At 41.5% G+C, this 17,992-nt stretch overlaps 1 protein-coding gene across 1 annotated transcript in view; it reads left to right on the top strand.

The window, feature by feature from the left end:
• The window catches only part of LOC138953135 (tetratricopeptide repeat protein 8-like), a 90,803-nt gene that overhangs the window by 50,534 nt on the left and 22,277 nt on the right, over positions 1-17,992 (top strand). Inside the window, exon 10 of the mRNA XM_070324927.1 lies at positions 14,424-14,507. Coding sequence (XP_070181028.1) covers positions 14,424-14,507 — 84 coding nt within the window. The remainder of the gene's footprint in view (positions 1-14,423; positions 14,508-17,992) is intronic.

Raw genomic sequence — 17,992 nt, forward strand, 5'->3', positions numbered from 1 at the left:
TTGGAGTGTTTGAAATTCTAAAACGGGAAGGAAATTCAGCGGCGAGAAAATGGCAAAATAGTCGTTACCAGTGAAAAGTGAACGACTTTTCAGTCTCTACGCACATTTGTGTGTGTTCTGTTTCGTTTGTTGAACAATGAGCATAGGAAATAAATATTACAGCGCTGACAAATTTTGCTGCTTTTTGTTTGAATCCAGAGAAACTATAATTTTCCTGGATGAATGAAAAACCGTGTTAAGATGTAGAATGTAACTTTAACTGATACATGTAGTTTTAAACTCACTCTTTCAATGTTCGACCCCTTAGGTGCGCTTTAAGAAATGAAGTTGCGGAAGTTGCGTAATGTAGCACGAAATTGCTCTTATGAAATAAAAGGGTATTTTGAAAATCCATAAATAATATTTCCTCGTCATAATCAGATTTTTGTGTGGTCGTGTGTGGAGTTTGTCAATGTAAAGTGCTTAAAAGTGGAAAGGTAAAAGGAAGCGGATGTTATAAAGCTGAGGGGGAAAGAATAAACAGTCAGTTAAAAATGTTTTTAGATGGAGTGTGTGTGTGTGTGTGTGTGTGTGTGTGTGTACGTGTGCGTGTGTGTGTGTGTGTGTGTGTGAGTGAGTGTGTGTGTGTGTGTAAGTGTGTGTGTGTGTGTGAGAGAGAGAGAGAGAGAGAGAGAGAGAGAGAGAGAGAGAGAGAGAGAGAGACAGAGAGAGAGAGAGAGAGAGAGAAAAAAGAAAGAGAGAGAGAAAAGAAAGAGAGAGAGAGAGAGGGGTGGGGAGAGAGTTAAAGGCACATGACGCGGAAAGGTTTTCGAACAATCCATTGCCATTTTTGTCACCAGAAAAAGGCTTTTTGGATTTTGGAAGGAAAGATGTATTTATGAGTGCCTGACACGGAAAAAAAGAGCGGGGGAGTTAGTTCAGGACGAGTTTGAGAGAGAGACAGAAAAGAGAGGAAGAGGGAGGGAGGTTTCCCAGAAACTTCTGCAGGCTGGTTCCAGCAGGATATCCTCCCCCCCCTCCCCTCACCCATCTAGTCATCTTTCATCCTCTTCCTCCTCCTCCCCGGTTCTCTACCAAACTGTGACACAGGTGTGCAAGACAAATTACAGCTAAGTTGCCTCGGGGGGACGTTATGTCAAACAGGTATGTGCATCCACAACACAACGTCTGTGTTGTGAGCAAACTCACTCCATAGGTAAGTAGCAATAAGTTTCACGTCAAACAGGACCAAAGACAGATGTAGGTCGTACAGAATGTACCTTTTGCCAGGTGAGGGTAGTGGGTGGGATGGGAAGGGGGAGTGGGGGAGTGAGGGATAGAAAACGGAAGGGGTGAGGGTGGGGAGGGGGGGGGGGGGTTAGAAGGGTTGCGCTGCTGCCCCATTTCTGATGAATGGCCGGCAGATGCGGGTGAAGCCTGAAGGTGAACCCTTGGAAAGTTATGAATTGGACACACGGAACAGTACTCGACGTCGCGTAGCATTTGTGTAATCTTGTTCCTTAATTCTGTTTAGATCTTCTATAAAGTACACGATCAACCATAGCTTTGAAATCCTTGCCATGACCATTCATAGATTGTGTGTGAGTTAGCAGGTTGTAGCAGTCTTAACTTGCCATATATCAGTAGATGTCCTTTTGAACATGCTGGGCCTTATCCCCCAAGTTTCTCCCAATTCAAGGATTCAGTTGGGAGTATAGGATGATGTGTGTGATAAATTCTAACTGAGCCGAACAGATATATTTTGTCTGTATTTCATACTTCTTGACGGGTTATCGTGACGGTCACGGGTCCACTTTATGTGCAGACTCAGAGACGGTATCCACGTTCCACACCCGTGTCATCACAGTGGCACGTAAAGGAATTCGGTCATTTTGTCATAAGTGCAGGTGGCTGATTACATCCAAACACGCATCCAAATGGGTAGCGCGACTCTGTTGCTGCTAGCTTTCCACTGGGAGGAAGCGACCCGATTTTACCAGCGATTGGACAATAAAGTAATGAAAATGAAATTAAATGGGGAAAAAATATTGTGCAAGTCCTCAATTTATGTGTCTTCATCATTGTAACCGCAGATGTAGTAGGTAGGTAGCAGGGTGATATATGGTAAGTATAGTATAGCTGGGTCTCGTTACTTAGCGGAACCTGAGAGAAAACACAAATAGGAACCGTGCTCCATGCTCAGAAAACACAAACATCTTAACCTATCGGCTAGAATAGCTGTGGAGTCACAGTTGTTCTTGGAAAATGATACACAGGTATAAGAAGTCTGCGATCTGGTAACAGAGTTGCCAAGAATTGCAGATATTGCCATTTTTGATTTGTGTATGTCCTGCTTGGTTTGTTTGCTTGATTTTCTTTCTGGTTGTGTCTCTTTGTTTGACTTGTTATCTGTGTCTCTTTGTTTGACTTGTTATCTGTGTCTCTTTGTTTGACTTGTTATCTGTGTCTCTTTGTTTGACTTGTTATCTGTGTCTCTTTGTTTGACTTGTTATCTGTGTCTCTTTGTTTGACTTGTTATCTGTCTCTTTGTTTGACTTGTTATCTGTGTCTCTTTGTTTGACTTGTTATCTGTGTCTCTTTGTTTGACTTGTTATATCTGTGTCTCTTTGTTTGACTTGTTATCCGTGTCTCTTTTTTTGACTTGTTATCTGTGTCTCTTTGTTTGACTTGTTATCTGTCTCTTTGTTTGACTTGTTATCTGTGTCTCTTTGTTTGACTTGTTATCTGTGTCTCTTTGTTTGACTTGTTATCTGTGTCTCTTTGTTTGACTTGTTATATCTGTGTCTCTTTGTTTGACTTGTTATCTGTCTCTTTGTTTGACTTGTTATCTGTCTCTTTGTTTGACTTGTTATCTGTGTCTCTTTGTTTGACTTGTTATCTGTGTCTCTTTGTTTGACTTGTTATCTGTGTCTCTTTGTTTGACTTGTTATCTGTGTCTCTTTGTTTGACTTGTTATCTGTGTCTCTTTGTTTGACTTGTTATATCTGTGTCTCTTTGTTTGACTTGTTATCTGTGTCTCTTTGTTTGACTTGTTATCTGTGTCTCTTTGTTTGACTTGTTATCTGTGTCTCTTTGTTTGACTTGTTATCTGTCTCTTTGTTTGACTTGTTATCTGTCTCTTTGTTTGACTTGTTATCTGTGTCTTTGTTTGACTTGTTATCTGTGTCTCTTTGTTTGACTTGTTATCTGTGTCTCTTTGTTTGACTTGTTATCTGTGTCTCTTTGTTTGACTTGTTATATCTGTGTCTCTTTGTTTGACTTGTTATCTGTGTCTCTTTGTTTGACTTGTTATCTGTGTCTCTTTGTTTGACTTGTTATCTGTGTCTCTTTGTTTGACTTGTTATCTGTCTCTTTGTTTGACTTGTTATCTGTGTCTCTTTGTTTGACTTGTTATCTGTGTCTTTGTTTGACTTGTTATCTGTGTCTCTTTGTTTGACTTGTTATCTGTCTCTTTGTTTGACTTGTTATCTGTGTCTTTGTTTGACTTGTTATCTGTCTCTTTGTTTGACTTGTTATCTGTGTCTCTTTGTTTGACTTGTTATCTGTGTCTCTTTGTTTGACTTGTTATCTGTGTCTCTTTGTTTGACTTGTTATCTGTGTCTCTTTGACGCAGATGTAAAAGAGTAGAAATTGGTGTCAAAGAAATGTATCCTGTCTCAAACTGTCCGTGTGTGTGTGTGTGTGTGTGTTTGTGTGTGTGTGTGTGTGTAAGTGTGTGTGTGTGTGTATTTGTGTGTGTGTGTGTGGCGGGGAGAGGTCTGTGCTGTGTGTGTAACTGTGTGATTGCGAGCGTGCGTATGCCTGCCTATATACCTAGTACCTGTCTGTTGGTTTGTCAGGCAGTGGTTAACTACCTCTGCATTCTTTCATGTGTGTGTGTGTGTGTGTTTCTCCCACAGGTGATAGGTAGAGGAGGGTTGAAGGGGGAATTTGGGGTGTGAGTGAGGTGGGGGGGTGGGGGGCATTACAAGCTGAACACCTTAACCCAGAAAGGTTTTGCCAGACAAGATGAATACATTTCACGACTTGACACGATAGCTAACTCTTGTCTCTCTACACCTCACCGCTCCCTTATTTATCTGTCACAAGTCATCCTCTCAGCTTAAAGTTGCCGTCTTTCTCAGCACATGTTTACACGAAGAGGCAAACATTCTGGAGTGGAATCAACAAACATCTCTGTTCAAATGTACAAGCGCTACCTCAGCGGCATGTGGACAGTTGCCGACAGTTTGACAAGTTCTAAAAGAAAGCTTTCAAAGATTCATTTGAAACTGATGGAATATTTTTTTTTGCAGTTATAGGTAAAAAAATTTTTAAAAAAAGATAAAAAAGAAAGAAGACTTTAAGGACTTAATATCACACAAAAACTCATGATGTCGACAGTAGATGTTTAAGCTTCATACTTGCTGCAGGTTTACACCTGAGCAAATGTTATGGATTATATTGTATAAAAGCTACCATTTAAAGCCATTTCTCAAATCGAATTGTATTTCTTGTTGAGGTCACGTTTTTAGTATGAAGATTTTGATTTTTACGTGTTCACTGTCATGGTATACAAACTTCTTGATTTGTAAAAACTTCCTTAGGCACGCGCGCGCGCTAGCGAGAGAGGCAGAGAGAGAGAGAGAGAGAGAGAGAGAGAGAGAGAGAGAGAGAGAGAGAGAGAGAGAGAGAGAGAGAGAGAGAGAGAGAGAGAGAGAGAGAGAGAGAGAGAGAGAGAGAGAGCCTCACCTCACCTCACCTCACCCACTAACTTTTTACGTGGGTGTGTGCTCTGGAAAAATAGCTGTGTTATTGTGTTTGCTTTGGACGATATTTGTCAAGAAGAAGGAGTGAAAAGGATTAAATGAACTAGTTGAAAGACAAACGCCACCCCCCCACCCCCCTCAACTCCTCTTAAAAAAAAAAAACCACGTCCCCAGTGTCTTCTTTCATGTACCCAATCGATATCACGCAACGGTGTTGGTGTTTCTACCCCCCGTCTTAATCCCAGTGTTGTGAAATCCACCCCTCTGCTCTTTGTCAGGGGTGACAGGTCCCGCGTGTAGCCTGCTGAGATGAATTAATTATCACCGCTTCGTCTACAAAGAGTTCTCCGTGTTAACTTAGTCCGCACGATTTTGGGAGCGAATGACATTTTTATTTTATTTTATTATTTTTTTATATTTTTTTTTATAGTTCGTAGGTTTGTTAATGAACGGGTTGTAGACTGAGTGGATGAGTTATCTAGTTAATTAATTATTGAGAACGCTTTTTGTGTGCAGGGTGGTTAGTGAGTAGATAAGCGTAAGAAGAAATGAACAACACGACACAGCACAACACAACAAAACAAAACAAAACGCACCAAGATCTTTAACAACAACAACAACAACAACAACAACAACAACAACAACAATTGAAGTTTAAAAATACTTTGTTGTTATTTTTCATGCAGTTTGTGCACAATGCAAGATAAAAGAACATTAGTTGTGTGAAATGAACCAATCACTGAGCAGCTTCAAACACTCGGGTTTGGCTGTATAGCTACGTACGATGAAGTATTTACAATACGGGCTACATTTGACTAATCATCGTTGTTTCTTGATTAGTCTGTGTTCCCAACGGTGGCCTAGTAGTAAGGCGTCTGCCCAGTGAGCGGGAGGTCGTGGATCCCCGGCCGGGTCATACCTAAGACTTTAACATTGGCAATCTAGTGGCTGCTCCGCCTGGCGTCTGGCATTATGGGGTTAGTGCTAGGACTGGTTGGTTCGGTGTCAGAATAATGTGACTGGGTGAGACATGAAGCCTGTGCTGCGACTTCTGTCTTGTGTGTGGCGCACGTTAAAAATGTCAAAGCAGCACCGCCCTGATATCACCCTTCGTGGTGGACTGGGCGTTAAGCAAACAAACAAACAAACAAACAAACTGTGTTCCCAACGTTGTTGACATGGTCAGCAAGCAATTTGGAAGCCCTGTCATTAAGTACAAACTTGATCAAACTTTACATTTATTTTGATTATGGAGGTTTAACGTACCTGTCAAAGTGAACCTGATTATCTTGCAATTAAGTTTGATTGGTCATCGATTATTGTATCCGAGGAAAGATTAACTTGTAATTAAGTTTGGTTATCGACTACTGTATAAAGCCGAATAAAGCTTCTCACAACGAAGCACATTGACATTGAGTACATTGATGCAGCAATGAATTAACTGAAGTAAAAAAAAAGTTTAATTGCTAGCCCCAGTTCTGCCTTTACCTCTGAATCATCCTGGATTTCCATTTCAAAAGGGCGGGGACAGGGATGGCACTGGGGGGTGGGGGGGGGGGAGTCAGTGCTTGTAAAGGTACTTCGGACATTTTTCGCCGTCTCATTGCGTTATTTTAGCTTGAAGGCAGGGGGTTGGGTGCGGGGGTAGTAGGGGGTTGAAAGTTTTTCCTCCGATGATGCCTGTAAAGGTACTTTGGACTATTTTTTACCCCAAAAGTCCCCCCTGATGCGTCTCTTTGACAGTATCTGTTTGTTTGACAACACGTGAAGCACGCAGGCAGCGCTGTTGACCTCATTTCTGCCGGTGATGAATGGCCAGCTTTTGGTGATATCATAACTTGACTAGTGGTACCCGTGCTACGCACTTTGTGTGCTGCGCATGCGATGTCATTTTGTTGGTTATGTGCTTGTGAAAATGTTGTTTGCACCCCTCCCCCCCCCCCCCCCGCACATTATCCCGCATATAATGAATTATATTCTCTTGGTGAAAAATAAAATGTTAACCCTTACACCGGTGCAATTCTGTAACACATGTTACATAGCCACTGGTGAATTAACAGAGAGAAAAATAACAAAAAACAGTCATATAGGTTTTCGCATCAATGGGAGGTAATCGGAACTGACCAAAAAGACTGCGCGACCGCACGCGACTATACAAACAAACAAAATAAAATACAGCAGGTATGGCGTTTGCATGAATCCATGATTACGTCTACATGAACAACAGTGATAAAAGTGCGCATCTCTTCCCAGCCGTGCAGCGCTTTGAAAGTTGGAAGCATTAAAATTTAAACGGGTAAAAAGCCATCGTGAAGATACGAAAAAAAGTATGACGTGTAAAATACTTAATGATTCAAACGCATAGTATAACATATGTAACTGACAACAGAAAATATATACATGGTTCACATACACAATCGAGTGCACACATCCATGCTTATTTAAAGTCATGTACACACACACACACATACATACATGGCATCAAGCAACACACAATTAAATGACACATATGGAATATGGAAAACGTATAATGGACATGAACATGGCAAGTAATTTACACCGTTACCTACTATAAAATTGATGATATATATATACCACTCACTTGCTATTCGCCTAAAAGCTTGCAGTGTGCTGTGACACATATAAGAAACCAGAAGAAAAAAGGACTTTACTTTGGCGAAAAGAGCATATGCTGCTTATTTTTGTACATAACTGCTATAACTGTATTTTTTCCGAACACTTACATGTAAAAAACATAGAGATATATCTTACCATTTCACTAAGACAGCCAAAATAACGGTCAAATTAAGGGGAGATCATGATGACGTACATGTCTATGGTTGCACCGGGGGAAAATATTTAGTCGCTGGAACCTATAAGGTTATACGGCGACTTATCAGGTGATAATGTTTCGAACTTATCTTTTAAAAATTAAGTAAACAAATCTATGGAATATTTTGGAGTTCCATTAACAGATAAACAGATCTATCTATCTTCTTATATAGGTTTTCGCATCAATGGGAGGTAATCGGAACTGACCAAAAAGACTGCGCGACCGCACGCGACTATACAAACAAACAAAATAAAATACAGCAGGTATGACGTTTGCATGAATCCATGATTACGTCTACATGAACAACAGTGATAAAAGTGCGCATCTCTTCCCAGCCGTGCAGCGCTTTGAAAGTTGGAAGCATTAAAATTTAAACGGGTAAAAAGCCATCGTGAAGATACGAAAAAAAGTATGACGTCTAAAATACTTAATGATTCAAACGCATAGTATAACATATCTAATTGACAACATTGACAACAGAAAATATATACATGGTTCACACACACAATCGAGTGCACACATCCATCCATGCTTATTTAAAGTCATGTACACACACACACACATACATACATACATGGCATCAAGCAACACACAATTAAATGACACATATGGAATATGGAAAACGTATAATGGACATGAACATGGCAAGTAATTTACACCGTTACCTACTATAAAATTGATGATATATATATACCACTCACTTGCTATTCGCCTAAAAGCTTGCGGTGTGCTGTGACACATATAAGAAACCAGAAGAAAAAAGGACTTTACTTTGGCGAAAAGAGCATATGCTGCTTATTTTTGTACATAACTGCTATAACTGTATTTTTTCCGAACACTTACATGTAAAAAACATAGAGATATATCTTACCATTTCACTAAGACAGCCAAAATAACGGTCAAATTAAGGGGAGATCATGATGACGTACATGTCTATGGTTGCACCGGGGAAAAATATTTAGTCGCTGGAACCTATAAGGTATAACACATGTTACATAGCCACTGGTGAATTAACAGAGAGAAAAATAACAAAAAACAGTCATATAGGTTTTCGCATCAATGGGAGGTAATCGGAACTGACCAAAAAGACTGCGCGACCGCACGCGACTATACAAACAAACAAAATAAAATACAGCAGGTATGACGTTTGCATGAATCCATGATTACGTCTACATGAACAACAGTGATAAAAGTGCGCATCTCTTCCCAGCCGTGCAGCGCTTTGAAAGTTGGAAGCATTAAAATTTAAACGGGTAAAAAGCCATCGTGAAGATACGAAAAAAAGTATGACGTCTAAAATACTTAATGATTCAAACGCATAGTATAACATATCTAATTGACAACATTGACAACAGAAAATATATACATGGTTCACACACACAATCGAGTGCACACATCCATCCATGCTTATTTAAAGTCATGTACACACACACACACACACACATACACATACATACATGGCATCAAGCAACACACAATTAAATGACACATATGGAATATTGAAAACGTATAACGGACATGAACATGGTAAGTATTTTACACCGTTATCTACTATAAAATTGATGATATATATATACCACTCACTTGCTATTCGCCTAAAAGCTTGCGGTGTGCTGTGACACATATAAGAAACCAGAAGAAAAAAGGACTTTACTTTGGCGAAAAGAGCATATGCTGCTTATTTTTGTACATAGCTGCTATAACTGTATTTTTTCCGAACACTTACATGTAAAAAACATAGAGATATATCTTACCATTTCACTAAGACAGCCAAAATAACGGTCAAATTAAGGGGAGATCATGATGACGTACATGTCTATGGTTGAACCGGGGGAAAATATTTAGTCGCTGGAACCTATAAGGTTATACGGCGACTTATCAGGTGATAATGTTTCGAACTGTTTAGTAAACAAATCTATGGAATATTTTGGAGTTCCATTAACAGATAAACAGATCTATCTATCTTCTTATTATTTTAGGTTCGTCTGGGGTAGAGAAATAAAACACACAGCTAGGTTCGTCTGAGGTGCGGTCGCGTGTTTAGTCGAACCGAAAGTTGAAGAAGAACCAATCACAGATCTCTTTCGCCGCGATGTCAAAGTTCAGGTCAAAGTTCACTGTGTCTGCTCAAATTTGCGAGACAAACCTCTTCAAACTTTGTTCGTGGACAAAATTGGAAGTCGGGACCTAGCGGAATCGATTTCCTGGGTCACGTTGGCATAGCAACCGAAGGAGAAGGCACAAATCCGCGCGGTTTGGTCACAGGAATCGAAAAACCACCGAAAATCCTACCAGTATTATATAGTAGATAGTGAAGGGTCGCATTCCTTCGCTTATTATATCTCCGTCAGGGGGCGGGTTGAGTTGAAAAGATACATCGAGTTTTGCTTGTGACAGTACTGACGCGTTTGTTGTAAGTTGACAGTAATGTTCAAGTTCGCGTGTCAACACCGACTTATTTTTCTAAAGACAAGATACAAAAGGTGTTGGTATATAGAGCGTAAATCCTATGGAGTGGGCGTCGGAGCGCTTTGTGTCAAAGTCTAGAGTTGCATATAGGGCGAAAGAGGCTCCTTATCGTTGACGTGTTACACCGCATACCTGCCAAGCTCTTGTGGACTCTCACCATAAGATTTTGCTCACAAAACCATAAGTTTGCACCAAAAAGCATAAGACAACGTGCAAAACTGCAGAAGTCGTTAGATTGATCACCACTAGAACTAAATACATGCACACATACACACACAAAAACAAAAAATCTGCCTTATTTCACACATAATAAAAATCAAACTTTTCTCAACACTGAACTGCACTGTTTTATGTAATTTTGAAATGCAAAGCATGTTTTAATGTAACCGAGAATCACCTAAATTGTACAAAGACGGCACACGTCCAACCCGTCACACATTTACACCCCTGACAAAATTTTTACCAGCATGCACAAAAACACCACATGATAGTAAAGGCACAAGACAAGTGTGTTTTAACAACATGCATTCATTGAGCACAGTGATTCAATCATGAATGGAAACCCCCACCACAATGTGCAAAAGAGAACATTTTAGCCAAACAGAACATATAAAACACACAAGTTACAAGCCAGAAACTCATATGTGTCTCAACAATCAAGAACAAATACCAGATCAACAAAAATATGACATGTAAATGCTTTAGTTTGAGGTCGCGCATGTTCTAAAAACAAGTCGTATATGATTGTGATCGGTTGTGACAAACATCCGGTGCCAACTTTCGCTCTCTACCTCTTCAAAAATGCATGACAACGCCCTTATTTTTATTTATATGGCTTCACACTTGGTACAACGTAAGAAAATACTGTGTAGATACTAGAACAACAAAAATATGACATGTAAATGCTTTAGTTTGAGGTCGCGCGTGTTCTAAAAACAAGTCTGACATGATTGGATGTGACAGAAATCCGGCTCCTTTCGCTTTCGATCGCGAGCTCTTCGAAAATGCATCACAACTCCCTTAGTTTAATTTCTATGGCTTAAAACTTCGCACAACATGAGAAAATATCTTGAAGATACCGAGAACAACAACAATAGTACATGTAATTGCTTTAATTTGAGGTCGCGTGTGGTCAAGCGTGGTCGCACAGTACTCGGTCAGATCGCGCTGACGGTGTGCACATGCGCGTTGCCTTGTACTTCCGCCGGATCAGTTACCGCGAGATTTTGTAGCTTTGTTCTCGGATGAACCTTTGCGATCTTTTTTTATTTGACCAAATTGTTTTGTAAAAACCGTAAGATCTTCGGCATACGCCGTAAGACTTGAAAAATATCAAAATTCCGTAAGAATTACGCGAAAAACGTAAGACTTGACAGGATGTACACCGGTTTTCGTACCTAGTACAATGTTACTACGGTTTTGTACCCAGTAGCTAAAGCAGGATGAACAATTCGGAGCAAGGTGCTAAAAGTGGCGTATCATGTTTACAGTGCGTGCTCAGTATTTGAAAGAAACAGATTTAATATTGTTGACAGTGTTTATCTGACACGACCGTGAGATTGTTGTCAATGTTACTATTGTTTACCTTCGGACATTGGTATATTTTTCTTAAGTCATGCGTAGTAGAAACTGCCAACTCTTGTCTGCAGTAGAGCACATACTGGCAGTCGCACTCGGAGTCATTTAAAGGTTGGGGGGAGGCGGAAGAGTAGGGTTCTGGGCATTGACATTGGGAGTGGGGGTGAGGTGGAGGTCAAGCTTGTTTTTGAGGAATGATATATTCCTTTTTTAAGCCGTTGTTTAAACAAAACACAAACAGTCTTGGAAGCTGTGAAGTCGTGCAAGATTTCTACACAAACATATGTACGAGACTTAACAAACTACGGAATGATGAAAGAAGAAAAGGAACTACAAAGGAAAAGGTGTAGACGAAAACAAAAGCAAATCTAAAAGAAAAAAAAAGGATAAATAATGTTCTTGTAATGCTGGTATTGTCATTCTGGTAGAACAAATAGCGAACAAAGATGGGGGACGAGAGAGAGGGCATAACACCGATATCTTTGTCTCGGCGTCTTTTTGCTCTGTTCGCGTGCGCTGAACCGAAGAATGTGAGAAAAATAAACAGATAAAAATAATAACAACTCGCACAGCCTCACCACGGGGTCAGACACACGCTGAGCTGTGAAACAGACACAGACAGTCCCGCACAGACAGACACGTACACACGCGCGCACGAACATGCATAAGCACAGACACATACAGGCACGCACGCTCACACACACACACACACGCACACACGCACACACACACACTTAGAGAGAGATAGAGAGAGAGAGAGATAGGAGAGAGAGAGAGAGAAAGAGAGATAGGAGAGAGAGAGATAGAGAGAGAGAGAGAGAGAGAGAGAGAGAGAGAGAGAGAGAGAGAGAGAGAGAGAGTTTTTAGTGGAATGTTTTCAAAACCTGGTATTCTAAAAAAAAATGCCATTGAAGTCTCGACTGTGACCGGGGCATCTGCCATGAAATTTGATGAAGCATATATGCCTGCACTTCACAAAATGCAACATATAGAATATATCCACTTTTATCCACTTTTTATTACATTTAGTCAAGTTTTGACTAAATGTTTTAACATGGAGGGGGAATCGAGACGATGGTCGTGGTGTATGTGTGTGTGTCTGTCTGTGTGCGTGTGTGTGTGTGTGTGTGTAGAGCGATTCAGAGTAAACTACTGGACCGATCTTTATGAAATTTTACATGAGAGTTCCTGGGCATGATATCCCAAGACGTTTTTTTTCATTTTTTGGATAAATGTCTTTGATGACGTCATATCCGGCTTTTTGTAAAAGTCACGAGACGGCACTGTCACACCCTCATTTTTCAATCAAATTGATTGAAATTTTGGCAAAGCAACCTTCGACGAAGGCCGGACTTTGGTATTGCATTTCAGCTTGGAGGCTTAAAAATTAATTAATGACTTTGGTCAGTAAAAATCTGAAAATTGTACTTACAATTATTTTTTGTATAAACCGATCCAAAACTACGTTCATCTTATTCTTCATCATTTGCTCATTCAAAAAACATATAAATATGTTATATTCGGATTAAAAAGAAGCTCTGAAAATTAAAAATATAAAAATTATGATTAAAATTAAATTTCCGAAATCGATTTAAAAACAATTGCATCTTATTCTTTGTCGGTTCCTGATTCCAAAAACATATAGATATGATATGTTTGGATTAAAAACACGCTCAGAAAGTTCAAATTAAGAGAGGTGCAGTAAAGCGTGCTATGCAGAACAGCGAAACCACTACCGCGCTAAACAGGCTCGTCAGTTTCACTGCGTTTTGCACGAGCGGCGGACTACGGTCATTGTTAAAAAATGCAGTGCGTTCAGTTTCATTCTGTGAGTTCCACAGCTTGACTAAATGTAGTATTTTCGCCTTACGCGACTTGTTTAGTTTTTTTTCTGCGGTTAATTTAATTGTTCTGATTTGTGTGGAAAGAAAGTGTGCACACCCAAATGCACAGTCTGATGAAAAACATGTAGGTTAGTTTTTGTGTTTATATTGTTTTCAAAATGTGAATGTGTGTCATGTTGTTGGGTTCCGTGGTTTGTCTTTTTGGGTGATAATTTGAGTTTTTGTCGTGCTGATCTTGCTTTGAAACTTTGACTTTGTTTGATATTTATTGTATTAGGGAAATGTGAGTGTGTTAAGTGGATGACTTTGGTGTGTGTGTGTGTGTGTGTGTGTGTGTGTGTGTGTGTGTGTGTGTGTGTGTGTGTGTGCGCGCGCGATCGTGCGTGCGTGCGTGCGTGCGTGAGTGCGATCTTTTCACATACGTCGCCATCTGGAGATTAGAAGGTTTTGATGGTTATATATAAAGGTGATTAGTTTTCTCCAACATGGCGGATAATAAAGGTGTACCTATGTGGATTTATGGCGCCTTACAAAGTGTCATACGATTTTGTGATGGGGTGGAAAAAGGGTTCTATCGTTTCAGTTAATTTTGGCAACCGTTTAGCTCATATTTTCTTGTCTTCTATATATACTTGGACGTATTTCCTTTCTCGCAATTTGTGATTCTGAATTCTTTTTCTTGGTACAAACGACCACTGTCGGTCTGCATGTACCCTCTTTTACCACACAAAAAGCAAACGCACGCAGACAAACTGCCAAGCAGTGCATGAAATCTACAAAGATTCAAGTTTCGTTTTGAGCAGACTATAACACCCGTACAATAAGCGAGTACGTAGATTTTTTAGCAGTACAAACTTGTTCACTATAACTGATGCATCACTGTAAAAAAAAAGTTTGTAATAAGTTAACTTTTCTGTGTAGCTCTGAAAATATGATTTTTTGCTGTTTCAGGCACGGGCGTTTTTCCAAGCTGCCTTCGTCATTGCGCCTCATATGTACGAGCCCCACTACAACTTTGCTGCTTTAGCCGACCAGGTGAGATACCAGTCTTGTTGGTGTTGTTGGTGTTGTTGTTGTTGTTGTTGTGGTGGTGGTTGTGGTTGTAGTCCCAGCGAAGCTGGAGGTATCCCGTGAACGCTATACTGTAATCGATTTGAGAAATGTGCACACCGAATGATACATGATAAAGAAGGATTCGTTGTGCCCGGCTACGTGCTACAGTTGGAGATGGAAGTTCACCAAAAATGGGGACCATACTAACAAAAATACGGTGGGTAAAATAGGCGCCCCCATTTTTTCAGCAAACGCCACCCCAGGCCGCTTTGGACGGGTAGAAATTCCGTAGTTTCCAAGTCTATGGATAAAGCTCGCGTAAGAAGAATACGTCACGGTCGAAAGTCTTTGACGTCAATTAATGCATCATGACGTCATGCCTCCCTGTAGTCTTTCTCTCTCGCGCAGTGTGTGTGTTTGTGTTCATTTTGTGCACATGTGTTAGTGTTACTCTGTGTGTGTGTGTGTGTGTGTGTGTGTGTATGTGTGTGTGTATTTGTGTGTGTGTGTGTGTGTGTGTGTGTGTGTGCGCACGCGTGCATGAGTCTGTACTCGTATGTGTGTGGTGTGTGTGTATTTGTGTGTGTGTGTGTGTGTGTGTGTGTGTGTGTGTGTGTGTGCGTGCACACGCGTGCATGAGTCTGTACTCGTGTGTGTGTAAGTGTGTGTGTGGGCATAAGTGTATGTGTGTGCGTGTATGTGTGTTTGTTTGTAAAGGTGTGCATGTCCGTCTGTCCATATGTGCGTGTGTTTTGTGTGTATGAAGTTTTTTGTTAGAGAGTGAGTGAGTGCGTGTGAGTGAGTGTGTGTGTGTGTGTGTGTGTGACTTGGTGTGTGTGTGTGTGTTTGTGTGTGTGTTTGAGAGAGAGAGAGAGAGTGTGTGTGTGTGTGTGTGTAGGTGTGAATGTGTGTGTGCATGAGTTTGTGTGTATGTTTGTGTGTGTATGAGTGTGTATATGTGTTTGTTTGTAAAGGTGTGTGTGTCCGACTGTCTATGTGCGTATTTGTTTGTTTGCTCAACGCCCAGCCGACCACGAAGGGCCATATCAGGGCGGTGCTGCTTTGACATATAACGTGCGCCACACACAAGACAGAAGTCGCAGCACAGGCTTCATGTCTCACCCAGTCACATTATTCTGACACAGGACCAACCAGTCCTAGCACTAACCCCATAATGCCAGACGCCAGGCGGAGCAGCCACTAGCTTGCCAATTTTAAAGTCTTAGGTATGACCCGGCCGGGGTTCGAACCCACGACCTCCCGATCACGGGGCGGACGCCTTACCACTAGGCCAACCGTGCCGGTCTATGTGCGTATAAGTGTGTGTTATGTGTGTATGAGATTTGTGTCAGTCAATGTGTGTGTGTGTGTGTGTGTGTGTGTGTGTGTGTGTGTGTGTGTGCGCGTGCGTATGTACAGTGTGTGTGTGTGTGTGTGGGTGGGTGTTTGTTTGTTAGTTTGCCGCCCAGCCGACCACGAAGGGCCATATCAGGGCGGTGCTGCTTTGACATATAACGTGCGCCACCCACAAGACAGAAGTCGCAGCACAGGCTTCATGTCTCACCCAGTCACATTATTCTGACACCGGACCAACCGGAGTGTGTGTGTGTGTGTGTGTGAATGTGTGTGTGCATGAGTGTGTGTGTATGTTTGTGTGTGTATGAGTGTGTATATGTGTTTGTTTGTAAAGGTGTGTGTGTCCGTCTGTCTATGTGCGTATTTGTTTGTTTGTTTCCATAATTATCAGGGCGGTGCTGCTTTGAGATATAACGTGCGCCACACAAAAGGCAGAAGTCGCAGCACAGGCTTCATGTCTCGATCACCCAGTCACATTATTCTGACACCGGACCAACCAGTCCTAGCATGCACTAACCCCATAATGCCAGCCGCCAGACGGAGCACCCACTAGATTGCCAATTTTAAAGTCTTAGGTATGACCCGGCCTGGGTTCTAACCCACGACCTCCCGATCACAGGGCGGACGCCTTACCACTAGGCCAACCGTGTATGTGCGTATGAGTGTGTGTATTGTGTGTATGAGATTTGTGTGAGTCAATGTGTGTGTGTGTGCATGCGTACATGCGTGCGTATGTACATGTGTGTGTGTGTGTGTGCGTGTGTGTGTGTGTGTGTTTGTGTGGGTGTGTGTCTGTTTGTATAAGAGATAAAGAGAGAGAGAGAGAGAGAGAGAGAGAGAGAGAGAGAGAGAGAGAGAGAGTGGGTGGGTTGGTTTGTGTTTGTGCTTGTGCGTAAGTGTATGTGTGTGTGTATGTGTGTTTGTTTGTAAAGGTGTGTATGTCCGTCTGTCTATATGTGCGTATGGGGGTGTGTTTTGTGTGTACAGTGAAGTGTGTGTGAGAGAGTGAGTGAGTGCGTGTGAGTGCGTGTGAGTGAGTGTGTATGTGTGTACGTGTGTAACTTGGGTGTGTGTGTGTGTGTGTGTGTGTGTGTGTGTGTGTGTTCGTGTGTGTGTGTTTTTGAGAGAGAGAGAGAGAGAGAGAGAGAGAGAGAGAGAGAGAGAGAGAGAGAGAGAGAGAGAGAGAGAGAGAGAGAGAGAGAGAGAGAGAGGTAGGTTTGTCTTTCGCTGGGGTATGCAGTGCCTTGGCGTTGCACATCTACTTAATTGTTTGTTGTTGTTTGGGGGTTGATTAATTAGTTTGTGTGTATGTGTGTGTATGTGTGTGAGTGTGTGTGTGTGTGTGTGTGTGCGTGTGTGCGTGCGTGCGTGCGTACGTGCGTGCGTACGTGCGTGCGTGCGTCTGTATGATCTGCCTGTCTGTCTGTTTGTCTGTCTGTATTCGCAAGCCTGCGCACGTATGTACCTACTTGAGCTTATTTTTTCGCTTGTTCCTTAACGCATTTATGCAACGGTATGTCTTCTTTCAGCTGAAAAAATATCACTCACACGAATGTGTATAACTGCTACATCGCATCCGTTGTTAGAAAATAGGTCGAGCGTAATTTAACAATTGTTGTCCTTTTACCTCGAGTAGACAGCAGCAGCCGCTGTGTCCAAATCCTCTTGTCTTTTTTTTTCTCACTCATAAAGTATGTTGTTGCAGTAATTGTTTTGGTGATTTAGGAGGCATTTATAGTCGCGGTGACTCAGAAGATAACTCGGCAGTTGAAATTGTTGTTGCTGTTTTAGCCGAGAGTAGACTTGAGAACGAAACAGCAACATGGTTTTGACATTTCTGCTTTGGTACTTTACGTGCATTTCGATGACTCAGGCGTGTTTGTCTGTTGGAGAAATTACTTCTGAAAACGGGACTAGGTTTCGAGGATGTTCCTACCTCCCCCTCCCCTCTTTTCTCTCCCCTCTTGTTCCCTTCCCCCCCTCCACCCCCGACCCCATCTCCGACGTGATCTTTCACTTTTGTGTTTTAGTGTCTGCTTCACTTTTCTCTTCAGAGTTTGCTAGTTGATGGCAGAGCATTCATGCATGCATTCTGCGTTCAACTTGGAAAA

Source organism: Littorina saxatilis, linkage group LG17 (assembly GCF_037325665.1).
Source record: "Littorina saxatilis isolate snail1 linkage group LG17, US_GU_Lsax_2.0, whole genome shotgun sequence".
NCBI classification, from domain to species: Eukaryota; Metazoa; Mollusca; class Gastropoda; order Littorinimorpha; family Littorinidae; genus Littorina; species Littorina saxatilis.